The sequence below is a fragment of the Poromitra crassiceps genome (genome assembly GCF_964638095.1).
Source record: "Poromitra crassiceps genome assembly, chromosome: 26".
Classification (NCBI taxonomy): Eukaryota; Metazoa; Chordata; class Actinopteri; order Beryciformes; family Melamphaidae; genus Poromitra; species Poromitra crassiceps.
The window spans coordinates 4,926,458-4,954,279 of record NC_139640.1 but is presented as its reverse complement, the minus strand read 5'-3'; the positions used below and the strand labels follow the sequence as shown (position 1 = coordinate 4,954,279).

Genomic DNA, 27,822 nt, shown 5'->3' with positions numbered 1-27,822 from the left:
TGAAGCTTGTTAAAAAAAAACATGATACCATTTCAGAAATACATTGGCCTCAATGAGAAAATAGAGTCTCTCTCCTTCATTCATTGAAAAGCAGCTTTTGGCAATTATGTGGTTGTTGTCAGACAGCTGTTTTTTTGCTGCTTCCTATCTGCAGTCTGGAAATATCATTTTAGCTTAAATGCGGCATGGAGAATTGCACCACGGGAGATGTGATAACAGAGTGATAGCACTCTCGGCGGGACAGATAAGGACAATTGCAGCATCCGGAGTGAAGAGAGACGTGCAGAGGCAGAACGTTTCTTCACCAAATAAAGTTCAAGAAAGACCGGTGGAAACTTTTAATACAGAACAGGGTAAATGTATACATTTATATTAATTAAACACTTAATGTTTTCTAGTTACAGAGGGAGGGTCCAAATAAATGTGAGTAACCTTGAACCGTTGAATGAATACCGACGTCCCCAATCAAGTACTCTTCCCCATCCCTAGTTTAGAACACAGAGTAGATGCACTGTGATGCAGTGTGTGTTTGGCTCTAACAAACAAGTGACAATCCATCAAATATCATGAAAATGATTTCACATCCAAGCAGTTAAGTGACATTTATGGCTTTACAAGGACATTGAGATTCAACTTGTGTCATTATTTCTCTGCTATTTTTGAAGTTTTGGGCACTTTTGATGACACATGCCTCAGTGTGTTGACACAACAACAGACATACTGGATCACCTGGAATCTGTGCAGGAACGTTTTTCTTGTTTCCAAGTACTTTCATAACTAACAAAGAAATGGCTACCAAGAAACTAGCAGAAGACCTGGAAGAGGTGAAAACGTCTCTGAACTTCATGTCAGAGGAGCTAAAGTAGCAAAGCAACAGACGGGCCTACTGGATTGAATTGATGAAGTGCGACAACTCAAGGTTGTGATCCAAGAGACAAGACAAGAACATTGAAGAGCTTGAAAGAAGAGTTGAAGATTTGGAACAGTACTCTAGGATTGATGACCTTGTGATATCTGGACTTGAGACAACCCACCTTAGGATCACAGCAGGGGACAAGACGGGTGAAGATGCACCAAGAGGAGAACTGCATTCACTGGCTCAGCAAGTCATGAAGTTCTTCAACAACAAGGACATCCCTTTGGACAATAGAAATACAGCTGCTTGTCACACATTACCCCCAAAGACAAACCAAGCGGCCAAACATCATCATCCGATTCGTGAGTAGAAAACACATAAAATGGAGGTGCTAAAGTTGGCAAGAAACTTAAAGGGCACATGGGGTATATGTAAACGAGCATCTCACAAAGAGAAATGCTGAAATTGCAAGACAAGCTAGAATCCTGCGAAAGGTAAATCGAATTCAGGACAATTGGACAAGGCACTGTGGAGTAATGATACGTCTGATCGGTACACCTGAACAGACTAAAGTAATAGCTGTCAGAGACATAAAATAACTTGATCAATATCAATGAAAGTGACAAATGTTATGGTAAAGTGGTGGATTAGGAAATATCATACTTGTATCTTGTGTTGTGAAAGCCGAGGTAAAATGTTTGTGAGTGACAAATATCGTATAAGATAATGTGTGAACACACAGATTTTAAGTCTTTTGACTTTCAAGACCACAAACCTTATGAGTTAGAAAATGACATTGATGCAGAGATCCACTTCTACCAGAACATTAACATGAATTGTGAATATTATTCTGAACACAAGTTCAATTCCAATGTGAAAATGGAGGGGTTTTCAGTCATTCATTTCAACAGTAGAAGTCTCTACAGTAACTTTTCAAAAATGAAAGATTACCTTCAACAGTTCCAGCAAAGGTTTAGCGTAATAGCAATTTCAGAGACTTGGCTGAGAGGCCGTTCGCGTCAGGAGGGGGACAGCTACACAGTGTTGGGCAGGAACTTAGTAACTGTAATTTCATTACTTTCCCTAGTAACTAGTAATGTAAGGGATTACAATTTCCAAAAAGTTCTCCAGCGCTCACGTGAAGTGTGGAGATAGGTCTGGCTATGTGAGACTACTGTGTTGCCAGAACGCAATTCGTTTTTTGTCCTAGGTAGACAAAGTATGCAGTTTGGCTGATTGTTGACTCTTCCCGTAAGCTTAATTTTTGTTCCAATAAAGTGGATTCAGTTCTAAACGGACCTGACTAAACAGATTGTACCTCACTTTTTCAGATGGGGCGTAGCTAAAGTAATATATTACTGTAAAATAACACAAATATTTATTGTTGATACCAAGTACCGCGGGGTACGGTGGCGCAGTCGGTAGTGCTGTCGCCTCACAGCTAGAAGGTCCTGAGTTCGATTCTCGCCTGGGGCGCTGGAGTTGTGACCCCCCCATATCTTCAGTGCCTACTGCCCAGGTGGGCTATCTCGTCGAAAGGGCCTTTCTCTCTGTGTGGAGTTTGCATGTTCTCCCCGTACCCCCCAGGGGGTTCCTCCGTACATAACCCCCCCACTAAAAACATGCAGAAGATCGTCATCCGACCAGTGACGACAACATCTGAAGTTGGTCCAATGATGGTCCAATGAAGGTCCCCGGGCGCTGGAAAGAAAAAGCGACCACTGCTCCTGGCCTGCCCCCTGGAGGAAAGGACAAGCCTGGATGGGTCAAATGCAGAGGACATATTTCACCGGCCACCGTCAGCATGAGTGTGTGTTGTGGCCGCATGCATGTGTTGTAGTGTGTTCGTGTGACAATAAAGACGGTCTGAAATCATGTTTTTTTTTTTAAGTAATGAGTAAAGTAACTATTACTTTTCAAAGGAGTAATCAGTAATAGATGACTGAGTAACTTGGCCAACACTGGTGACAGAGGAGAGGGCACATGAAACAGGCATGTCCGTCTCCTTCCAGACTCATTAAAACATGAAGTGAGAAGATTGGAGGAGAGGAACGTGCACCACCGTCTTCCTCCTGCGGGGAGAAGCTGTGAGTGGGAGGGGGGGGGGGGTTTGTTGGAGCTGTGCTGTGTTTAGCGTTGGCTGAGTCTGGCTGAGGCTCTCCTGCTCCTGTCTTCTTCCTCCTGCGGGGAGAAGCTGTGAGGAAAGGGGGGCTGTGGGGGAAGCCGGCCAAGTCTGTAATGAGATAACCAGGCCAGATGATGCTGCTGCAGAGACTCAGGCTGAAGCAGGATAAAAGCCGTTCCTGGGTGCCAGCGCCGCACGCCGCGTGGCCAGATGGCCTTACAGCTCACAGCCTGCCTCACGTCACGTCACGTCAGCAATACAGCAAGGCCAATCTCAACATGTCTGCTTCCAATATGACATCATGGCCACCAGAGGTGCTCACAAGTCCTTTTTTTTTGCAAGTCCAAGTCAAGTTGAGTCTTTGAGCTAGAGGTCAAGTCGTTAAGTCTCAAGTCTCTGAGGTGCAAATCCAAGTGAAGTATCAGGTCTTTGGTCACAAGTCCAAGTCAGCTCCCAAGTCTCTTATGGATGAGTGTTCTATCATCTGCTGAATGCCATCCAGTCCGCTTAGAACACTGCATAGCTAAAAGGAAAAAATTTGGTGGGGTTGGAAGCCAGATTTAGAGGAATATCTCATTTTAAATTAACAGACTGAGCAGGTGTAACCATAAGGCTATTTTCCAAACTGCTCAGCCTCCTGGAAATATCCATAATCACCAGACTAAGTACATTGCCACTGCCCAGGCTCAATGGACTTGACAAAAAATGAGACCACACGTTTCAAAGCAATGTAACACAACGTTTATTTTGGCTGGTATTGCCTTTTCAGAAGGTAGAAATCTTTTCTCTTCCATTAGTCTAGTGTCTAATCTAGTGTCCTCTAGAGCAGGGGTTCCCAACCTTTTTTGTGCCATGGACCGGTAGATACATGGAGAAAAAAAGTAGTTACATATATACGTATTTACTCACCAGGTGGTGACAAAGGGTAAATAACAGCCTTTTGTGTTGTAATGTATGTAGCCTATACAGTATTTATGTTTTTGTTTTAACTACAAACATAAATAAACGTCAACTTGAAACTATGTTTCAACTACCACACACAGCCTATAATATTATAGCCTATGTTTATTTTTTATTTTATTTTGTTTATTTTTTTCCCTCTCAAAAATCTGGGCATGGGCATGACGCCTCTGGGTGACGTGACGCTGACTATGTCCATATTTTTAGACGGTCGATGGTTTCCTTCAGTCATTTTGCAATACGAGCTGGGGTTATTTTTATACATTTCTTTGGTACATCCCTAGTCCGGAGGGCCAGGAAACACTCCCCAGCTGCCTTTGAGTTTTCTTTATGGTGACGATGTAACATGATGTAATATGATGTAACACCGCCTCATGGAAAACACACAACAGCCTGTTCTTTGAGAAGGCTTTCAACCAAACCTCAGCTTCCTGTGTTCACAGTGTTATAGAGTACCGTAGGGATGATGTATTTTTGTAGGCCAACCCCCGAAGTTAGCATCACGTTCCCCTTATCTCAAAGTCTATGGGATTTTTGAATCTTCACAAATGATGATCTTTGAAGTAGGGATGGGCATCGAATTTCGAATTTTCGAATAATCGTTGTTATTATCAAGGTCGACTTTTATTATTGAGTCGAAATTCGAAAAAAAAAAAAAAAATGTTTTTTTTGTTTTTGTTTTGTTTTTTGTGAGTGAAATGTTGCATTGTCTCCCCTGATTCTAAGTATAGTCGAATCGCTTGGTTTGAGCAAGTAAAACAATTTTTATAAGCATTTTAAGCAAGGTTTATGGAAAAATGAATGGCGGATGAAATCCCATGAAGAGGGAGAGGGGGTGACTTTGGCACCCCTTTGGCACTCAGACCTGAGCCTACTAAATATTTAATGAACCACTCATGATTGTCAAAACTGTTTTTTATTTTCAAAAATGTCAATGTCATGTAACATGTTCTTTACTTCAGTGGTGCAATGCTTGTTTGAGCTAAAAATCCACAGCAGAAGCTTTTTCTATTAATTAATAAAGCCTTAGACTTAGAATCAGGGGAGACAATGCAAAATTTCACTAACAAAAAACAAACAAAAAAAAACTTTAACATTTTTAATTTTTTTATCATTTTTATTTTCGAATTTCGATTAAAAGTCGACTTTGGCCAGCGAATTTCGAATAGTGTTTTTGCTAGAAATGCCCATCCCTACTTTGAAGCGTAAATGGGATCGCCAAAAGTCGCGATCGCCAGAAAACAATTAAAAAGTTATACACCGGCCCTTACGGTCGTTTTGCAAGTACATAGTCAATGGTCACTTTGTTCCCACAATTCTTTGATGAGCCTAAACGACACCTGAGATGAGGCAGGCTAAATGCTGTGACAACTGAGATGAGGCAGGCTAAATGCTGTGGCTTTTAAGGCGGATGGACATGATCACACCTGTGAATAATGTTGGGCTTAAACACGCCTATATGGGGGTTTGCACCGAGGTGACGCAGAGCGCAGCAGAGCAACACGCCCACAATTAGCACTGCGTGCGGCGCTATTCGGGCGCAAAACAGGCGCTAACGCAAAATGACCGCCTCTGCGACAATAGAGCCCTTGGTGTGCAAAAGCCTTATGGAAACCTATACTTTCTTACTTTACTTACTATGGTTTTTCCTATGAAAGGAAGTGAGTTCACAGCGAGTAGGGTTTAGGGTGTAGGGATTAACCCCTTGGTGTATTGTTGTCTTCAAACACCCATAAGCCCCGGCGGTATAAAACGCCTCTGCTCACCTCTCATCCACACGCTGCTGTCGTGTGTGTGTGTGTGTGCGTGTGCGCGCCTGCGTGCACATCTGTATGTGTGTGTGCACGCACACGTGTGTGTGTGTGTGTGCATACTGTACATACTGTACATACTAGGAGCATACTTGTGCATTAATCCGTGTGTGTGTGTGTGTGTGTGTGTGTGTGTGTGTGTGTGTGTGTGTGTGTGTGTGTGTGTGTGTGTGTGTGTATGCGCGTGCGTGTGTGTGTGTTCACAGATTGTGCACCAGAGAAAGCTGTCCAAAGCTCTGCTGAGACCAGGAGGCACCGTGGGGAAAACGATCATCACGGTAAGACTCAGGCCATGTTTAGACGACAAGTCTCTGCAGAAAACGGCAAACTGGCGTTGCGTTCTCACATTTTATTGTGCGTTTGTACACGGCGTTTGTGATAACGACTTGCGTGCAGACTGAAGCCGCAAAAAACTCAGAACAGCGTCGAGTGGTTAAAACCTTCACAATAATGGTAATGAAATAAACTAATATCCTTATTGATGCATGTTGCACAACGTTTTTTTGTGTGTCCTCCGAAATACACAGAAGACATATAGAACACAGACAATTCAAGTCCATTTATACCCGTAGTGAGTCCACAGTTTTTTGTTTTTTATTTACCCAGTTATAAATTACAACTTTTATTTTGAAGGTTTAAAATGCCTAGCTTCTTCTATTCTGTCTATTTCTAATTGGCTTGATGTAGCTTTGTAGGAGTAATGAATGAATTCAGATTGGATTACAGAATAAAAACCCAGTAGGCCTAAAGTGAGTTGTCTTCAATTATTTAATGCGGGAGTGATTAATAGGCTACATTATGTGCGACGTTAGTATCGGGCACTTAACGCAGGTTATGTGTTTTTAGCAAATCGTTATGTTTGTTGAATACATTGTGCCTGTGCCATAAGGCTGTATTGGGCTATAGTTCAGTGCTTGTCTAGCATTGCCTTCCCTGGCGAAGACTTTTTTGCGTAAAAGGAAGAGGCACTAACGCTAAAAAAGTTTGCCGTTTTCTGCAGGGAGCGTTGCCGTGTAAACAGGGCCTCACTCTCTACCTCGCTGTACCTCGTCTCTCTCTCTCTCTCACTCACTCCAACCTCTCTTTCTCTCTATCACACCCAACCTTCTCACCCACTCTCTCTCTCCCCCTCTGCATTACTCCCAACCTCTCTCTCTCTCTCTCTCTCTCTCTCTCTCTCTCTGTACTCCTCCAACCTCTCTCTCTCTCTCTATCTCTCTATCTAAAAAGAAACCGATGCGATGCTGCCAAAGCCAAAGTATTTCAAATTACTTTCTTTCTTTCTTTCTTTCTTTCTCACCCTCTCTCTCTCTCTCTCTCTCTCTCACCCTCTCTCTCTCTCTCTCACCCTCTCTCTCTCCCTCTCTCTATCTCTCTATCTAAAAAGAAACCGATGCGATGCTGCCAAAGCAAAAGTATTTCAAATGAGTTTCTTTCTTTCTTTCTTTCTTTCTTTCTTTCTTTCTTTCTTTCTTTCTTTCTTTCTCTCTCTCTCTCTCTCTCTCTCTCTCTCTCTCTCTCTCTCTCTCTCTCTCTCTCATGCTCTGTGTATTGCCAGGCAGCAGAGATAAGGTGTGAGACAGGTTTGAGTGTGTCTCTCTGATCCTCTCAGCTGGATGTGAGTCTGCCTCTGTGACATCCTGTTTGGGCTGAGGTGGAATCTTCTCCACCTAAAGCTGAATGGAGGGGATTTTGGTTTAGGAGGAGGAGGAGAGAAGAAACCAGGTTTTTAGAGGAGAATCAGACCCGCTGCTGCACAAAACACATGAAGACCCCCCGCTGCTTCCAAACCTCCCAGAGTGCAGTACTTTAAACAATTAAAATTCATACAGGCCAACTTTAGGCTGTGAAACAGAGGGGGATTTTCTGGGGAATCGGCAAATGCGAATCAGAAAAAAAAGATGAACGACAAAAAACAGCAAACAAACTAAAAAGAAACTAAACCAAAAACAAAACGAAGACAAAAACAAACAAAACAAATCTGATCCATCATATCCGTCGAAGCACCATCATTAGTGATGTGATCCATTGTTCTGTCCATTTATACTGCCTGTGTAAAAGTGTTTGTGCTAACTTATCTGTAAAGGGGAGGTTTGTGGGTATCCATAGAACCTATTTTCATTCAGATATCTTGAGGTGAGCGGTCAAGGGACCCCTTTGAAAATGGCCATGCCAGTATTTCCCTCCCCAAAATTTAATACTAATGATAATAATAATAATAGTAATAATAATAATATAAGCCACAAGCGGCAATGATGGGGTCCAAGCATGGTCAGTAAGTGTGTAGTGGTCAGTCAGGATGTTGGGGTCAGTAAGGGCATTGTGGTCAATAAGGGCATTGTGGTCAGTAAGGGTGTTGTGGTCAGTAAGTGTGTTGTGGTCAGTAAGGGTGTTGTGGTCAGTAAGGGCGTAGTCATCAGTCAGGGCGTTGTGGTCAGTCAGGGTGTTGTGGTCAGTCAGGTTGTTGTGGTCAGTCAGGTTGTTGTGGTCAATAAGGGTACCCCTAATAATAATAATAATAATAATAATACACTTTATATATAGCACTTTTCAAAACAGTTAGTGTTTACAATAAAAACAGAACATAATTAAAAAGCAACAAAGAATAAAATGGAGTAAAAGCCCTGGAATCAAACAAAAACAAATTAAATTAACTTAGAAGCCATAAAAATTATTCACATTTAGCCAATCGATTCCTTACGTCTTCTAGTTTTATATGATACCAGTAGATTCCCTCTAGCCTTCAAATTGAGCCCGCTACAGCCTATGGCCTTCGTGATTAAAAATCACAATAACATAGTGCATAAACTATCACAAAAAGGAGCATAAGCGCTATGATATCTTTAAAAGGGTATGTAAACGGTGTTTACATGCATATACAGCCCTGAACGGCAGTGTGGCTCAGTGTGGAGCAATGCTTGGCTAGCACGGCACACTAGCATTTTTGTTTTGCTCTCCTCCCTTTGAAATGAAATCGTTGTTTTCTTGTCTCTCTCTCTCCAAGTCATTTTGGCTCTCATTAGTAAACAGTGTTTGTGACGGCATGTCAGCAGCTGCCCTGTATTTACATGCTATCTGCCTGTGTGAAAGCACACGCCTCTCCGCCGAACTGCTGGGGGAGGATATGGGACTCATGTCCTGAATTCATAATGTCATATTTCACATATTGACTTTTCTCAAACTCTCATATTCCTCTCATTATCATAAGATGGAAATATTGGGAAATGTAGGGTTTTGGGGATATTGTGTAGTTGCAGCAGCAACTCGTTATAGGAAACAGCAGGGAAGGGAGAATATATATATAAATAATAAATATAAGCACAATATAAAAACAATATATAGCAGTAGCAGCAGTAGTGAAGAATGCATTAAAAGGATAGCCTCTGGAGATGGCATCTCATTTTCAAGGGGGTCCTCTAGACACAAAGGGATAATGTATATCGAGCTGGTTATTACTGGAAAATAAACCCGGCAGGGCCTGATCAGCCTGAAGGGTGTTATCTTCCTATGATGACCAGCTCGCTGTACATTATCCTGCTTATTACCGTACATGGATACTTACTAAATAAATCAATTATTTGACACAAAATATAACACAACAATTTCATTGATTTGAAAACGATTGCAATGCTTCCGCAAAAAAAAAAAAAAAAACAGTTTCCTGCTTGCCGGCGGGGCTTTGCAGTTAACTTGACACTCCTGGAAACAAGATAGATTAAGATAGATTTGCTAACCAGTGTTGCTGGGACACGCTGCTACATCAACACCAGCCGGGTAGAAACAACAACAACACTAGAGCCTCTTCTAAACATGCAGTGAAATCTGGATTATAACCAGCTGCTAGCCGGTCGGCCTGCATGTTTAGAAACAATTAGCCGCCTTATGCGCACTCCCACAAGTGCGGATCATGACCATCTGAGCGCCTAGTACAGGATCCACATTATTGGAAAAGCGGCTGCTGTTTAACACCGGCAGCTCATGATCCAGATCATGTAGCTGTTATGTCTGAGTGGGCGGGGTCCCAGTGATCATTATTTTCATGAATGGACGTAGTTATTTACGTGGCTGGATTATTTGGAAGAGAGCCAAATTAGGTGAGTAAACAAGTAAAAGTTGAATCGTTTCTTTGTCCCCCATCTGCCAGTTTAAAAATACGACAAGGAGATGATAGGCTAAAGTACCCGCTAACGTTCACGTAGCCTATTAATGAATTAATCGTTCGGGCAATCGCTTATATCAACGAATTAAACGAACAAACTCACGGTTTCCTCAAGTGCTGCAAACGGCTTGAATGGTTTCTTTTCCTCCTGACCTGTCTGTCTTGTAGGCTATGTAAAAATGCAAGAGTTGCATCAGCCTATTTCGAGACATATAGCCTCACTTTTGTGGGGAGAAATAAATTGAAAACAGGTCAGATATGACTTGAATGCCACTTGTAAAATCACCCACAGTGATTGACGACGGTGCGACCACTATTTTGACTGGGCGGCTTTTGGGCGATGTGACAAAGGCATGCGCTCATTTTTGGCACATTGCCACCCCTCATTATTGCCTGAATGGTCGGAATGGATCCTCCGTTAAAAAGTTTAAAAGGGCTACACTGAAAATACTGGGAATCTGTCCATGATTGATTTGACAGTTCTGGGCACTGGCGCTGGCGTTTTCCACCCCCAAATCGATTGTGTTCTGGTGCAAAGCGAGTGGGTTCCAGGACAGGCTCTCTCATGAGGCACGCGCCTTTTACGTTATGTTTAGAGCAGCGCAGTAAATACAATATTCCTGGAATGCGAGTTTAACTAAACAGGCATGTCCTCTGCATTCTACAACAAATAAAGACGTTACTATTTGTTTTATTTTGTATCTTACATACTTATTGGCCAAGTTATGATAGTTTATTCTGCCAGGGTACAGAAGGGAGTATAGGCGGCCATCTTGCCTGCAGAGTTTTCAAATCAAGTAGAATACCGTTTTGCAAAAAAATCTGGGGGGGTCAGTCCCCCTTTAAGTAAGAAAACATAACCCTAACCTTAACTTGTTTTACTTGTCTAAGCCTACCTGTAACAACTAACATGTTAAACAAAAACAAAAAAGTTTCTCTGTTCCTTTAAGGGTGCTCGGCCTTCTTGGTTACAATGACCCAGATAGATAATAAACCAATTACATCACTGAGAGCAATTGAAGCTGTTTGAAAGTAGACACAAATTAAAAGCGAGTTTCAAAAGGAGAAGGGCAATTAAAATAAACACATTTGAAGATGAACTGAACCCAGTGAAATTGCTTTCTATATTTAGGCTGCAACCAGTTAAGTGATTCATACATGAAACATTGGTGACTTTTATATGGACACCTCAAGATGGACAATTAAATACAACATCAAGCGGTCTAAGATCACTGCCAGGGATGTTCTGATAGACAATGTCAGCATAATCAATAACCGGTACCGTAGTATCACTGAGAAATAATTGAGCAGTAGTCTTACCAGTAGTAGCTGTGGTTCTATTGAACAGAATGTGTTTGTTATGAAACACAGTTTTGTTGTTGAGCTAATGACTGCCCTCTTTTCATAATGAGCTGCAAGGATGCCGGAAGTATGGGTGCCGAGGGGCCCTGCGGCACCCCCTGCTGGCGGGCGCTGTAACTGCAAGGGCCGCGGCCGATATTGCTGTCTTTCAGAGGTTGTACTGGGTTCATTTTTAAAGCCAGAGTGAATGTACTGATATCATATGAAACTAGAAGACCTATGCCGTCCATTGGTCCCAACCATGTCATGCTAGCTTGTTGGGAATGCACTGCACACATGCCCTTACTCACACGGCCACAAGAGGTCGTGTTTATAAACATCGGCCGTTTTAACCACCTTGAAAATCAACCAATGTTGTCGTTTTCCTTCTGAGGACGGGCTGAGTATGCGGTACTGTACGCTATGAAGCATAGCAGTGGGTTCATCATGTGTGTGTGTGTGGGTGTGTGTGTGTGTGTGTGTGTGTGTGTGTGTGTGTGTGTGTGTGTGTGTGTGTGTGTGTGTGTGTGTGTGTGTGTGTGTGCGCGTGTGCGTGTGTGTGTGCGCAGATCACAGCAGAGGAGCTAACAGGGAACGATGACTACGTTGAGCTCTCCTTCAGTGCCAGGAAACTGGACGATAAGGTAATTAGCCAAGAAGCAGAACAGCTTTTTCACAGCAACTACCGTCAATTGTATTCTTTCAAGGGGAACTAACCCCCAGAATTGCCCTAAGGCTGATTGCCCTAAGGCTGAGGCTATAGTTCAGTGATGATGTCATCAGTGATGTCCTCAGTGATGTCAGTGATTACGTCATCAGTAATGATGTCATCAGTGTGAGGCTTTAGTAATGGGAGTATTCACCTTTTTCCTGGACTTACGTTTCCCATGATTCTCAGCGGTAGCTGGTTGTCGACTTCCTGTTTACATTTTTTTCACTAGCAAGGAGGTGCGCGCCGCTGTCAAAGAGTGGGAACGTTTGGCTTATTTGATCCGAAATGGCTAAAAATAGTAACGTTGTGTGGTTGCATAAACAACAAACAAAACGAGGTGAATGTAAATTCACTGGTACTGTACGGGCTCATTTTAGCCGAAATTGATAAAATAGTATGATATGATATGATAATGATACTTTATTGTCCACCATGGTGGACATTTTTCTTTGGCTTCTCTTCTAGTCTCTTAAAACAGACTGTCTCATCTACATCCGGCGAATGCAGCTATATACAGTCTGTACGTTACACCCCCAGAACATGCACAAGGAAGTTGGGAAAAAAACCTTCAGACATGAAAGAAGTTCGACGGAATCCGACCAATCACGACACGTGTGTCCACGAAAAATGCGGCATATTGGATTTTGATTGGACTAATGAGCGGAAGACCCGCCTTCCTGCGATTCTGATTGGACTAATGAGTGGAAAACCCGCCTTTCTACTTCCCATTCCGGTTGGTGCATGATTCTCCCCCACGAAGTACAGACGGTATGGCGGAAGCATTTGAAAATTGCGCAAGCCAACTCGTCTGTTCTAAGAGACTACTTCTCTTCCCATAGAGACACATTGTGCACAGTCAGCACACCATAAAACGTAAAGACATAGAACATAAAACACACATGTACAAGTTAAGACATAGATGGTGCAAATAAGCATATGCTTACAAATACAAACACCTAACTAAAAATGGCTTCCTACCTATCCAAGATACCAGTCTAATCTAAGATACCAATGTGGTTGCATAGCGGCCGCTTTTATTTTGAAGGCTAAACGTCCAAACCGGAACTCTTATATTAATTATATATTCAGTCATTGAACGGAGCTTTAGCGGTCTCTCTCTTTCAAGATTCAAGATATTGTCACTCCATTGTACAATTATGCACGTGTGAAATGATTGTGCTGGGGGGCTCCATTACAAGACATAGGTAGGTACAAAGTCACAACAATTATTATGATTATTTTCAGTCTGTTTCGCTATGAACGGTCCTGGGCGGAAACAGGCAACCGCCAGCTGGAAACAGGGAGGGAGGGTGTCATGGAAGCGCCCACTGTCTCATCATAAAACTCGTGAATAAGGCCGTGTGTCCACCTAGCTTCTTTTTCTGACCGTTAAACGCTGGAAGTACGCTGGGGAGCGCTGATCTCAGCGCACAATATGCAAGGAAGCAGTCAGCAAGGAAAGTAACGTTAGCTCAGTGCGGTAGCTAGCTTGTTAGCTGACAGCTAACATTTGCTAACAACACACATACAGTGATTTAGCTCAACACTCACCAGAAATATTAGGTGTCTAGCCAATCTGCTCCCACAATTGAGCCTTTCTGTCTCTGTTGCGATAGTTTCTCCATATGATTAGTTGCCAGAAAAGGAGCACCCGACACCCGAAAGACGCTTTCTGAAAAGTAAAAATATTTTCAGCTGGAAGCGCTGGGAGCCGGCGCACAAAAACAGCAGAGCGCTCTGAAAATAGATGCTGGGCGCAGTGCACTTTCTCTAGACGTCCGTGTGCGCTCGCATACGGTCTCCCCTCATTGGAAACAACTGAAAAAAGACGCTGGAGCTGAGGAAAAGACGCTAGATGGACACACGGCCTAAGTAGGTAGAATCGGGAGGAACCCCAATGGGGACAATGGCTTCCGCCCCTGGGCTGTGCGGGTGACCTGACGGAGCCGGATTTTTTAATTAGGTGATTGCGCAACGCGCAGTGGTTATCAGTGCTGTCATAAGAGCAGGTGAGCCCGCACAGCGGTCGAGCTGCCTATGCAAGCTGCAGGGCGAGCCTAGGCTTGCCTAGTCAGGTCAAATCAGCTAACTTGCACGCTATGCGGCCGAGCTTACGTTAGCATTAGCAGCTAGCCAGCTAGCAATCACAACCATCTACCATGAGGTTGCAAGTTTGTCTCTTTAAGATAGATCTTAAGAAATTACATAAGAGGAAGTTCTTAAGTGTGTGTGCGTGCCTTTGTGTGTGTGTGTGTGTGTGTGTGTGTGTGTGTGCGTGCCTGTGTGTGTGTGTGTGTGTTCGTGCGTGCAGGACTTCTTCACTAAGTCTGATCCGTACCTGGAGATCTACAGGCTAAACGATGACGCCACGCTGCAGCTGGTCCACAGAACAGAGGTGAGTACTGGATCAAAGATGGCTGACACACAGCTCCGCTTCCTACTGCTATGCTAAAGTGAAGCCAAAACATCTGGTTTTCAGTGCTTGTTTGACATCATTTGGAGAGGGAGTGTGAACAATAGAAATTTCCCCTCTTCCTGATGGTGATTAAATATGTCCCTCCAGTTAATAAATATATGTTATGGAAAAGGTCAATAGTAAGCTGCCCACCATCCGTCCATTCTTCCACCACCTTGTTCAGCTGAAACCAAAAGAAATGGTGGCGTGGTGAACACAGAGACAGATGGCAGGTGGAGATCTCGGGTGGGGTTCAGATGGCGTCGTGACACCAAGGCAGAGATAAGGACTTGGACTTGCGACTTGGACTCGAGTCACACTTAATTTGTACACACAGTGACTTGAGACTAAAGACTTGAGACTCGATTCAGACTCAAGATGTGGCACTTGTGAACATTCTTTTGGTGCATTAACATGAAGGAAGTGTCTACTATAATCACAATGTCTACTAATCAATGCTGATACTGTATGCTAATAAAGGAGTGAGGAGAATACAGTACCGTACTTTTCGCACTATAAGGCGCACCTGAATATAAGCCGCAGCAGCTAAATTGAATGATGTGTACATATATAAGCCGCACTGGACTATAGACCAAATCAGCGGGGATGTTTACATTTACTTCCGGTTACCCCTGGGGTCCACACATTATAATGGCGGTGGACGGCACAAACTGACGTGTTGAAGACAAAAACAGACAAAGAAGACAAAAATGGTTCGTCCGTGTTGTGTTGTTGTTTAATATCATTCATAACAACACTTTCACTAACGTTAGTGGAGACCAGACTAGCTAATATACCTGTTGGACCAGACCAGACCAGAGTAGACTTGAAGCTAAATTAAATTAACGTGGCGTCAGTAGCTCTGCCTGTAACGTTAACGAGTCTGCAAAAAAACAGCGAGTTTGACAGACAAACAAACGTTATTAGCTAGCTAACACTACATAAAACAAACACAGAAGAAAGGCTAGATACGTCGGGCAAGCATGTTTACCAACCGTTTAACCATTTAAATTGAAAGTAGTCGGCCGAAAACAACGAGAGGGTTTGACAGCATTTATTTGACAACACGCACATTTAAACCTGCCGCCTTCCCCAAGTGGTACCCGGAAGTAAATTTGTTTACGTGGTGACGTCACAGTGATTTGGTCTATAAGCTGCAGGTGTTTTAATGTTTAAAACTGGTCAGGAGGAGGCGTAGCGCCTGCCTGTAACAGAGATCTCCGTGTCTTATCAGCGGAGACCGTTTTGAGTCCTTACCCTCATCGTCGTAACACAGCCAGTTCTCCATCTTTTGAAGCATGATGTTAGATTACAACGAGCTAGTTGTGTGGCTTAGCCTTCCAAAATGTTGCCGTTAATTTTTTAGAATGTAATACATAGAATTGGGAACGTTACATTCAATTTCATTCAGACTGTCTTTCTGGCTCAATCGCCGCCATTTTTCCCCCGGAGCGAGGGAGGGTGAGAGGAGGGAGGGTGTTTTACAGTAGTGGCTGAGAGAGCGTAGTGGCACAGTGCTCCAACATCATCCAATCAGGGTCTCGCTCTCGTAATGTCTGTCTGTCTTGCTCTCGTTCTGTCTCTTGTACCAAAATCCATAGATTTAGGAGGTCCCCTAGTGGCCGTTAGCTGTAAAAATCCATAGATTAGCCGCACCGCAGGGCCGAAAAATGGGAAAAAAGCAGCGGCTTATAGTCCGAAAATTACGGTACATGCTTTGTTATAAGCAGACCAGATGGCATGCAGCAGATGCAACGCTAACGCTGATAGAACGCTCATCCATCAGAGACTTGAGACCAAGACTTGGACTCTAGCTGAAATACTTGACTTGGACTCTAGCTGAAATACTTGACTTGGACTCTAGCTGAAATACTTGACTTGGACTCTAGCTCAAATACTTGCAAAAATGACTTGTCCATCCATGGGCGCTTGTGCTGGTCTGAAGAGCGGCTATGCTGGCGATGGGGAGGGATGCTGTCAGGCGGGGGGTGTCGCTTGGAGGACATATGAGCATGAGGAGGTGCCCACCAGAGCAGGGCTACCCGGCCCGTCGGACTCGGAACCCGAACCCGGCCCGACTTACGGGCCGGGTTCAGACAGAAACATTGAAGTCGCGTTCGGGCTCGGGCCGGGCTCGGTCACGTAATGAGTCACTTGTTTTTGCCTTCAAATATATCTATCATCAGCTCCTGAGCTAATTTACTACGTTAATGAAAGCACTTGAAGGCATCGAATGAAACACGCCCAGACATGCACTCTGCTGCTCTGCCCGGAGTCAGCTGCGTGTCTGCAGTACTTCTTTCAGCGATGTGGGATTGTGTGTGGGCAGTGCACGGCACGCACGAATTAGGCTGTTTGGTGCTTTGCTTTGTACATTACGTATTAATCATTGACTGCTTTGAATTACGAGGACTGATTTTGGTTTGGGATTATATAGGGCTGTTTATAGGCTGGACAGACTCATTGAATTATGCGCTCGCTGCGCTCCGAGGGGGAAAAAAAATCAGGGAGGGGGTTCGGGCCGGGCTCGGACAGATTATCAATTGACACCTGTCGGGCCGGGCCGGGCTCGGCTAATAATGTGACGGACTCGGTCGGGTTCGGTAAGGAATATTCAGCCCGAGCCCAGCTCTAGTGCCCACACAGGCATCATGGGAGGCCCGCCTGGCCCCCTGGGAGGGTAGAAATCAGGAGGCAGGGATCCGTAGGGTGGTCTGCAGGGAAAAGGCCCATCCATGGGTCCCAGTGGGGGTCACAGACGGTGGCACAGTGGTAGCGCTGTCGCCTCACAAGCAAGAAGCTACTGTGTTGAACAAGGCCTTTCTGTCTGTGTGGAGTTTGCATGTTCTCCCCATGCTCCCCTGGGGGTTCCTCCATATAACATCGGCAAGGTCCCCCCCCCTAAAAACATGCAGAAGATCATCAGCTGACCAGTGACAATGACAAGATGAAGTTGGTCCCTAGGCGCCATCCTGTAAAGCTGCCCACTGCTCCTGACCTGTCCCCGGAGAGACTTGCCTCGATAGGAAAAAAACAAAGACTACATTAATTTCACTGGCCACTATGTCAGCATGTGTGTGTGGTGGTCATTGCATGTTGTGGTGTGCCGTGCGCTCTCCGAGACCAGGCGGCTGTCTGTGTTCATGTTCAACAGGCCCAAGGCTGTTTCCTCCACACGTCGCCTCAGCCATGTCTGCAGGGTGGGGGAGTCCCAGGGGAAGTCCCAGGGGTCCAGCAGGAGGGAGATCCTTGGGAGGGTGAGGGCCGAGGGACCCGGGCAGAGGCAGAAGGTCCACCATAGCTGGCCTCCTGTACATGGGACATCCTGCTTCTGGAAACATGTAACCTGGAGGTCCGACGGGCCCCGGGGGTCCGAGGGCTGGTCCTCCCCTGCCATCTCTTCTCTCCCAGGTTGGAGAGATGGAGCCGCTGTCTGAATGAGGACCACCACCACTCCGCTCCATCTCCCCTCGGCCACCGTTGGGCTCCGCTGGCACACCAGACATTCTAGGCGACAGTCTAGACGGCGGTCGCTCCATCAGAGTGGGAGGAGACAGGAAGGATCGGGTTTCGGAGGCGGGTCGACCCAGAGGGGAGGAGGGGCTGTGGTACGGTGACCTTTCACCTCTAAAAGGCAGCGGCCTAGCTAGTTTGTCCAAGGCATAGGAGGGGCCATACGGTGGTGACCTTTCACCTCTGAAAGGCAGCGGTCTAGCCAGTATGGCCAAGGTATAGGGATCTCTGCCGAAGGTGTCCAATTTAAACTGCGTGTCCGTCAGCTTCTGTCTGAGGAAGGCGTTCTCTCTCCTGATGTCCACCAGCTCTCTGTCTGCCGCTCGCGCTGCCAGCCAGTTATTGTGAGCCTTCCTCTCGTGTGCTGAGATCTGGCTCTGGTAGGACTGTTTGCTTTTCTCCAGCTCCTCCTCCATCTCCTCCGCCCGCTGTCTGTAGCCGTTGAGCTCCTCCATGGCCGAGGCGACGTTCCTGTCCGCTTTCATCAGCGTCTCCTCCTTCTGGAAGTGCTGCTTCTCCTCCGCCATCAACATTCTGTGCAGCCTCAGCTCATTCTCCTGGTACATCTCGCTCATAATCGTGAGTTTCTGCTGGAGCCGCTGAACCTGCTCTTTGTAGCGAGCGGCCTCCGATTGCAACGACGATTTCTCACTCTCCAGCTCCTTAATGCCCTCTTGCAGGTCTTCTTTAGCTCTGATTTCATCGTTTAGTTTGGCAAATACTCTGTCCTTGTCCTCGTACACTGATTTGAGGTCTGCATTCAGCTTTACCGCATAGATGAGTTTCTGGACCTTCTGAGGGTGGTCCTCTAGGTCTGAAGCCCACACTTTCATACTTAGCAGCCGGTCTGTCAGGGACTTGATGCGCTCGTCCTTGTTGGTCACATCCTGTAGCATCCCGCTGTAGGAAACCTCACACCTTCTCCTCTCCCCGTCCAACTCACAGACTCGCTCCGCCCATCCCTCCATTTGCTGTCGCAACTGTGTGTTGCTCTCCTGACGTAGGGCGTTTTCCCCTCCGGCTGAGTCCAGGTTCCTCTGTAGTCGATCACTGCTCATATGATACACCTTGAGAGCCGTCTGTGTCTGTTCTTCATGTGACTGGAGGTCTTTGGTTTCTTCTTCCAATGTTCTCATGCTCTCCTCGAGCTCTGTTCTCCTCCTCTCTTGGTGCACCCTGTGCTCTCTCTGCCAGTCCACCTGCTCCTTCAGGTGTTCCAGATCCCTCTCCAGCTCCCTCTGAGCTCGCTCCAGCTGTCTCGCTTTGACCTCCAGACTCTCGGTCTTTTCAGTTTGGGCCACGCCGCCGTCCCTCAGTGTGCCCTCCAGGTCATCATACTCGTGTTGACCTTTGCCGAGGGTCTCCAGGACGTGACACTTGTCGTTCAGCAGCTCTGCCACCTGCTCGGCCATGTGCCTCTCTTCTTTACGTCCATATGCTCTGCTTTTGACAGAGCGATAACACCGACGGGTGTACAAAAGCATCGTCACGAGCCCCACCAGGCCGGAGACGACCGCTTCCCATGGCAGCCCATAGAGGGCGCTGCTGTCGTCAGGCAGCGCCGACAGTACATCCTTCACTTTCTCTATGGCCAAACTGTAGGAAGTCTCCGCCATCGCTGCAAAGTCAGCCGCTTTGTTGGCCAGTTTTTCACTCGCCAGGTGTTCCGCCAAATTATTTAATTTGAGTAATATTTTGTACATTTATGTTGTCATTTGGAACAGATGTCGAAGCTTGTCACCCGGGCTAGCGGAAAGTTCACCTCAAATCCTATCCACAACCTGGCCAGAGTGAATTGTTGTCATACGCACACTGATTGATGATGCCATACCCACTAATGAAGTTATAGACATTGTGACATCATCAGTGATGTCATTGATGTCACTGATGATGCCATGGTGTCATACACGTCGTATGACAGACATATGTGATGCCATAACCTGAATTGTAATGTCATCAGCGATAAGTTATGTTATGTTAAGTTATACATTGGACAACTCAGCCCCTCCAATTGTGATGTCATCAGTGATGTCATAAATCCTTGTGAATTGTGATGTCATCAGTGATATCGTAAATCCTTCTCTGCTGAGGTTATGAATTGGACGACTCTTGCTCACAGCCCAGCTAATCAAGCCTGAACTCTGGAGAGCCACTTCCAGACCACTTCAAGGAACATGCTGCTGCAAGAAGCCAAGCTCTGGAAAGAGTTTGGTCACACACACAGAAAAGTGTGCCCATGGCGCATCGTCTCCAGAGTCTCCACGCTAAAAATGAGCGTGTGAGGTGCGCAACATTTCTAATCATCGCAAAACAATGATGTGAAACTGGAAAGAAGAAACTTTTTTGCAAGACAATTTCACTTTTACACCAAGTCCATGTCCTGAAACAAGTGACATTCTCCTGGAAAGAAATCTGAACACAAGCTTGATGAGTCTGCAGAAGTTTCTCAGTTGTGCACTGTGCATTTCTGGGTGAACTGGTCCTTTAATGTTGAGGCTGAGTCAGCTGAGGTGTGAAATATTCACAGACAAACTAAACTTAGAGACATGCGTCAGGATGTGTGACTGCCTCGTGTGTAGACAGTTAGAAGTGCGTGTTCATTTGACTTAAGAACGTATGCAAGCAGTCAAAGAGCTGTGACAAAACACATTCAGCAGCTGATGCAGGTATTCACAAATGGACTAAAATACACAAATATATATATATATATATATTTGTCACGCTCTGGCACTTTCTGCCATAGGCGCCGAAACCGTGGGTGCGGCGCCCGAGCACCCACGGGGAAATGGGGAGAGCGAGAGAGAAAGAATTGATATGCCTACTGCATGTGCCTGTGGCTGGGTCCTGTCAAGATGTCAGCACACTTGCCAAACGCATTGGAATGTCTGATGCTCACGTTTTGAAGTCCACCTGTTGTTTTAAACTGTCGAACACGCACTATAGAGGCAGTAGATAGTGCATCGATATAGGGCCCTATCTTTCCCCTGGCCTTAGGCGCTAAACTGTCGTTAAACGCAAGAAAACACGCTTTTCGCCTGACTCGGGAAGATAGCATCATGTTTTTAGGCCCTGAAATGCGCTTTACGCCGAAGGGGCGTGGCGCAGTGCCAGAATAGGCCAGAATGGGCGTTTCGGCCTTAAACGCTACTTCCCCACTGGCGTTAATTTAGAGCCTAGCGCTTTTCAAAACCAGGCCTTATTCACTGCGCCGGCTCCCCCACCAAATGCCACACACAGACACACATGTGAAATCTCCCAGCATGCATTGAGGCTAATACATTTTGACAAGAAATAGCAACCAAATCAGCCTAAGTAGGCTAAGTGGTAGATAGAAATAATATTTATGTTAACACAACATGCAATTCTAGAACATTTCAATATTGGACAAAATAAAACATAAAAATCAAAACATACGTATATGTAATCCAGGTGGCATATATATCTGTCGCAAATACGACGTGGTATAGACGAGTGACAACCGTAACACGGTTGTACTGTGATGTCCGCTCCAACAAGACTTAGCTTACTTGACACGTACTTTTTCAATAAAAACACATTTATGCCATGACTTTACATAATGTAGGCTATATTTATGTGCATCATTTAGCCTGTGCTGTGATGTGGAGGAGCAGCAGGTAGCCTACAAGTTATAAAACTACCTGCCCTGAATGAGCCGAGTGGGGGTGCTTGTTCACTATTGTGAAAGTTATGTGTTTACAACATAAAGATCATGGAATTGGATGCTATCAGGAATGTCACCGATAGTTAACGTTCTATATTGTAGGCTACAGGGAGACCATCAGCCCTGCTGAACAGATATGTATTTGCCTGGCTGTAGGTTGAATAGTTTTATTCAGGCTATGATCTGTGATGTGCTGAGTTATCCAAATTGGCATGAAGAGATGACAGCATGCAGCCGCAACCGGACTGGATCGAGTGGATCGGAGCTTGGAAAGGAATTATGTCATTGCGTAACTGGAGTTCACCAATGACCACAGTTGTGAATAATTCTACGCCTAAAAGGCGTGGTTAAATGGTTAAGGCCGGGTTTAGCGCCGACGGGAAAATAGGGACTGCGCCTGACCACACCCACTAATAGCGCTGCGCCTGGCGTTAAACGCTATTTTAAGGCCAGGGGCGAGATAGGGCCCATAGAGGCACACGCTGTCAGCTCTCTCAGCCCTACATCCATGATCCCCTCTCTCTCTCTGCGCACTTACTTTTTTCCATCCCCGTGTCTGTCTCCATGCTCCACAAACAAATCTCACTGCAGTTCAATAGCAAGCATGTCAAATATAACGCTACACTAATAGCAAAACAAAGTGAGACTGCTCTTAAACACATCTTTACCAAAATATATTTCCCTGCATGTCATGATGAGATTAGATCAGCAAAAGTTTGGACAGACTGCTTAATTTTCTCATCCTCAGTGCTGCTTTTTTCACTCCACTCTGCATGACAGACAGGTAGGACGATTACAGCCTCGACTGACAGGGGCTCAAAACTACTAACAACTTTTTATTGATCAGCCATTGTGCCTGCCTACATATAAAGTGACCTTATCCCCAAAATACTGATGGTTCTGTGCTGTTGGTAGCCTATAGCTATTTGGTATCTGATGCCTGCCAGTGCGCTATAGGAGCAGACATTGACGTGCGTCAATTGAGGCGCGTACATTAATGTTTTCTCTGCGTTTGGGGCTCGAGAAAGAGCATTGAGCAACGCTGCTGCGGATTATGAAGTGTAGTGTATGTTGGTTAAACGTTTGATCTTTGATCTAATGTCTTTGTGGCTGCATCATGTCCTATATGCTGCCGAAATGAGTGTGTGTGCTTACAGTGCTTGGTGTGTGTGTGTGTGTGTGTGTGTGTGTGTGTGTGATCTCCTACTCCCTCTATCCCTCTCTCTCTCCTCCCTCTCTCTCTCTCTCTCTCTCTCTCTCTCTCTCTCTCTCTCAGACTGTTATGAACAACCTTAATCCTGTTTGGAAAACCTTCAAGGTTTCTCTCAACTCACTCTGCAGCGGAGACCAGGAGCGCACACTGCAGGTACACACACACACACACACACACACGCGCGCGTGCGTGCGCACACACACACACACACACGCACGCACGCACGCACGCACGCACACAGCCGCACGTACACACACATGCCCCCCCAAAAACACAAACAAATAAATGAATAAACGAATAAATATAAATAAATAAATAAAAATTTATCAAAATAAATAAATCTATATTTCTTAGGGCTGTCAATCGATTAAAATATTTAATCGCAAATGAATCGCACAATTTTTTGTATCTGTTGTAAATCTACCTTAAACGGATATTTCTAGTATTTATTTTTATTTCTAGACTTTTCTAGTAGAACAATATAATCCTGAGTAGAAGCATAGTTGTAGGCTACATAATTACAGGTTCATCTGAACAAAACATGAACTAACATCACAAGAAGAGCACAGCTTAGAATGGAATTTATGAATGTCCTTTGCTGCAAAGGACATCCATAAATTCCAATCAAGCTTTGCAATATATAGCAGCAGTGTAGTAGTAGTACATCTCAAAGACTGGATGCTGTTGAGAAAGATTTGAGACTGTCTTCAATTGTGCCAGTTAACAACACTTGAGAGCTTTGTGCAAAGATGCACTGTTAATTAATATGGGTAGTATTATCATTAGGATGGCTAAGTATTTGGCCATTGGTATTGTCATTAATAATGACTTATTATTGCCACTAGTTACTGGGAATACTCACTCATCTCAGAGGTGCAGTGTGTCAAGTAACCTGCGCTTTCCTGCATCTCTCTCGTCCAGAGCCACAGTGTGTGCACAGACAGCCACTGCTCCCGGATTGAAAGGCGAGCCGCTGGAGGCATTTCCACTCAGCTCCTCGCTCAAATTAATATTTTCATAGGTTAGTGTAGCCTAGCCTACTGTATGATGAACTGATTTCGAGAGGGAATATCCTCAGACCAACTCGCCACAGACAGCTATAGCCCTCTGAAGCGTATTATTATATCCGTTAATTTTACCTACTAATGTCAACATCGTTTGAGCATGGCGTCCCTGCATCATGATTGTATAGGCTACTTTTTTTTACTTTCACTCGTGCACTTTCTTGCTACATGAGGTGATTTCCCCTGTAATTATTTTATGAATGAGCTGACCATTCGCACCTTTTCCGGCTTGCTGCGACAACGCTTTCAAATGGAGGCGGGTTGCCAGGTAACCCGGCGCTGTTACTACCTACCGTGGCGGGACAAAAGGCGTAAAACAATTATCCACCAACGCGCGTTCACGACTTTCACATCGGAGGCGCGAATCCTATTTTCCGTGTATTTTTCGGCTTTCAAGGCCGGTGTGAAAGAGCCTTGTCTCTCTCACTCTCTCTCCCCCTCCCTCTCTGTCTCAGTCTCTCTCTCTCGCTCTCTCTCTCTCCCTCTTTCTCTTTCTCTGTCTCGCTCTCTCTCCCCCTCCCTCTCTGTCTCAGTCTCTCTCTCTCTCTCTCTCTCACTCCCTCTCTACCTGTCTCGGCCTCTCGCGCTCTCTCTCTCTCTCGCAAAATGCGGGACATCTTCTCAATTTGCGGGACGCGTGAAAAATCATGAATGCTGTGTAGTCCCGCACAAAGCGGCACATCTGCTCACCCTACATGAAGCTGAACTTGCCATTATACCCGTTTCTTCCTCCTTTTCTGCTCACGGAGGTTTGTTTCTGTTTGCCATCATCAACGTTACTGCAGTACCGCTTCCTGTCTCCCAAACTACGGGGCGGACCGAGGCTCAAACATCACAGAAAGTGCACGCGTTAATCACGTGTCCCCCAAAAAATTGTTGGTCGTTAAAAGGAATTTGCTTTAACTCGTTATTATCGCGTTAACTTTGACAGCCTTCATATTTTTGAACGTGGCTTATACGGTTGAAATGTACTTTGAAAATGCTCGGAATCCAACCCGGTCGTCGGCATCGAGGGCAGACGTACACGTCGGCACCTGAAGGCATCGCGGGCAGACGTACACGTCGGCACCTGAAGGCACCGTTCCTTCCGTTCCCTCATCCAGCCTGGGTGCCCGTCCACTCCACAGTCGGCCTCACCCCCTGCTCCTCCTGGGCCCGCTGCTGCCAGATCAGTCTGCCCACTGGTTTCAATGGGAGACCAGTGGGCAGACTGGACTGTTCAGTCAGGCAGGACTACCTTCAATCAAAACTCCACTGACAATGAGCAGCCGGGGATCAGCTGGAGGAGCCTTTCAGTAAGAGTACAAAATACAGCCATGTAAAACAAAATAAAACAGTCAAATATCAGGGGGAAAACGTTAAAACTGTAACTGTAAAACCATAAAACTGGAACTTATATCTAATTTACCGGTAATGCCTGTCTAACTGGGACTGTAAATTCATGTAAATTCCCTGCACATTAATGCCTATTTAACTTAGCCTGTAAATTTCATGTACATTCAATGTAAACTCTTATTTAACTCCGACTGTAAATTCATGTGAATCCACTGCCTATTTAACGTCTATTTAACTCAGTCTGTAAATCTCATGTAAATTCAACGTAAATTCATATTTATCATCCACAGAACACTTCACCACTCATGTACATATTGTATATATTGACTCGATTTGATTGCACTTGCAACTTTGTGATTGTCTTTAGTTATAACTTATCTTCCTACTTCTTATCCCTGTATATTGATGTAACCGCTACGCTGCATACAGACACTAAGACAAATTCCTCGTATGTAACTTGCATACTGTGGCAACAAAAGTGATTCTGATTCTGATTCAGAAAACAAGACTTACAATCAACAGTACAAAGTGCTTGTTGAAGCAGCATGACCTAAAGAGCAAATATCAGTAACAGCTTAGTTCAAGCGATGCTCATGAAGAATGATGATCACATTATAAATCCATTGTGATTGAACGATAACGACTGTAATCAGAGCAGGAGGTGAAGAGATAATGAAGGGCTGAATATTCATGATGCCACTCCACACTTCATCATCAGATGATTCAACTGAATGTCATTTTTTAAATCTAAAGTGCATCTAAAGGGGTTTTAACTAACTACTCTGTCTGTCTGTCTGTCTGTCTGCCTGTCTGTCTGTCTGTCTGTCTGTCTGTCTGTCTGTCTGTCTGTCTGCCTGTCTGTCTGTCTGTCTGCCTGTCTGTCTGTCTGCCTGTCTGTCTGTCTGCCTGCTTGTCTGTCTGCCTGCTTGTCTGTCTGTCTGTCTGTCTGTCTGTCTGCCTGCTTGTCTGTCTGTCTGTCTGTCTGTCTGTCTGTCTGTCTGCCTGCTTGTCTGTCTGTCTGCCTGCTTGTCTGTCTGTCTGTCTGTTTGCCTGCTTGTCTGTCTGTCTGTCTGCCTGCCTGCTTGTCTGTCTGTCTGCCTGCTTGTCTCTCTGTCTGTCTGTCTGTCTGCCTGCTTGTCTCTCTGTCTGTCTGTCTGTCTGTCTGTCTGCCTGCTTGTCTCTCTGTCTGTCTGTCTTTCTGCTTGTCTGTCTGTCTGTCTGCCTGCTTGTCTGTCTGTCTTTCTGCTTGTCTGTCGGTCTGTCTGTCTGCCTGCTTGTCTGTCTCTCTGTCTGTCTGTCTGTCTGTCTGTCTGCCTGCCTGCTTGTCTGTCTGTCTGTCTGCCTGCCTGCTTGTCTGTCTGTCTGTCTGTCTGTCTGCCTGCCTGCTTGTCTCTCTACCTGTCTGTCTGTCTGTCTGGCAGTGTTCTGTGTGGGATTGGGACTCCAACGGAAAGCACGACTTCATCGGCGAATTTGAGGCGACGTTCAAGGAGATGAGAGGAGCAATGGACGGACGCCAGGTAGGCTGTGTGTGTGTGTGTGTGTGTGTGTGTGTGTGTGTGTGTGTGTGTGTGTGTGTGTGTGTGTGTGTGTGTGTGTGTGTGAGTGTGTGTGAGAGAGGGAGGGAGAGAGAATGAACTTCATCAACCATGAAAAACTCATTCCTTGTTGCATTTTTACAGTTTAATCTCCAATCTGCTCGGCTCAATCCTCCAAACCAGATGCATTAAAGCCGCCCTGCAGTCACTCTTCCTTCCTGTAGAACTGTTGGTGTTTCTATGAAAACATTCTAATATATGTTTGTATATTTGCACGTCATTTGATTTTGCGCCAAATAATTTACAGTGATCAGAACTGAAGGCTAATCTCTTGCCTTCAATACTCTTTGTCTGCGCTACGGAGGAAGTTACGCTGGAAAAACAGTATTCCCTCATAACATTATAGTTAGCTAGTTAACATTGCATTATTGCTTCATTATCAACAGCCGACAAACTGATTTAAAAGCTGATGGGGTTATTGGGAAGAGCGTGACTCAAAATGGTAATCGGTTAACTCGAATTGGTCATTCAGTGTGTTTTGAGCCCGAAGAACGTTGTTACAGCAGCAGGCAGTAACAACGTTACCGCACGCAAAATACGTAGGCAGAGGAGAATGATGTCACAATTTTAGATTTTTGCTCCCAACCGTCATAAACTCAATAACAGTAATGAGCATTGGCTGCTATCATCTTTATTTACAAATCAGCTCCATAAAGAAGAAGAGAAAGGAGGGGGAATTAAAACCCAAATGGTGTCGTAACAGTACTCCTGCACTGTGTGCATAACTCGGCATTTCCATTGCTGGCTAACTTGACAAAGAAAAGAGTAAAGCCCAATTTATGCTTCGTCTACCGACACTTTTGAAACGGTCGCCGACAGAAATGAGGACTTGAGTCGACACTTTCAAGTGTCGGCGAGCAGCAGCGTCTGCTACCTGGTGAAATGTCTAGTGTCTCTGACTACGTCACGATGTTTCGCGCAAGTCTGATTGGCTATATAGACGGCACGCGCTTGAGGCTTGACTTCCTTGTTTTGGTTGGGGTCCACTCGCTAGTTTT

The 27,822-nt window shown here is 45.1% G+C and overlaps 2 protein-coding genes across 2 annotated transcripts in view; one reads left to right on the top strand and one right to left on the bottom strand.

The window, feature by feature from the left end:
- Positions 1–27,822, top strand: part of LOC310798843 (copine-4-like) — a gene marked incomplete at both ends in the record, with an annotated part of 110,534 nt that overhangs the window by 26,549 nt on the left and 56,163 nt on the right. The window contains 5 exons of the mRNA XM_083661403.1: positions 5,959–6,030; positions 11,822–11,896; positions 14,276–14,359; positions 22,891–22,980; positions 26,648–26,746. Coding sequence (XP_083517529.1) covers positions 5,959–6,030; positions 11,822–11,896; positions 14,276–14,359; positions 22,891–22,980; positions 26,648–26,746 — 420 coding nt within the window. The remainder of the gene's footprint in view (positions 1–5,958; positions 6,031–11,821; positions 11,897–14,275; positions 14,360–22,890; positions 22,981–26,647; positions 26,747–27,822) is intronic.
- LOC310798863 (melanoma inhibitory activity protein 2-like) lies at positions 17,506–19,548 on the bottom strand (the record flags this gene model as incomplete). The annotated part of the gene is made up of 1 exon (XM_083661426.1): positions 17,506–19,548. The coding sequence occupies one exon, from the start codon at positions 19,546–19,548 to the stop codon at positions 17,506–17,508; it is 2,043 nt and encodes a 680-aa protein (XP_083517552.1).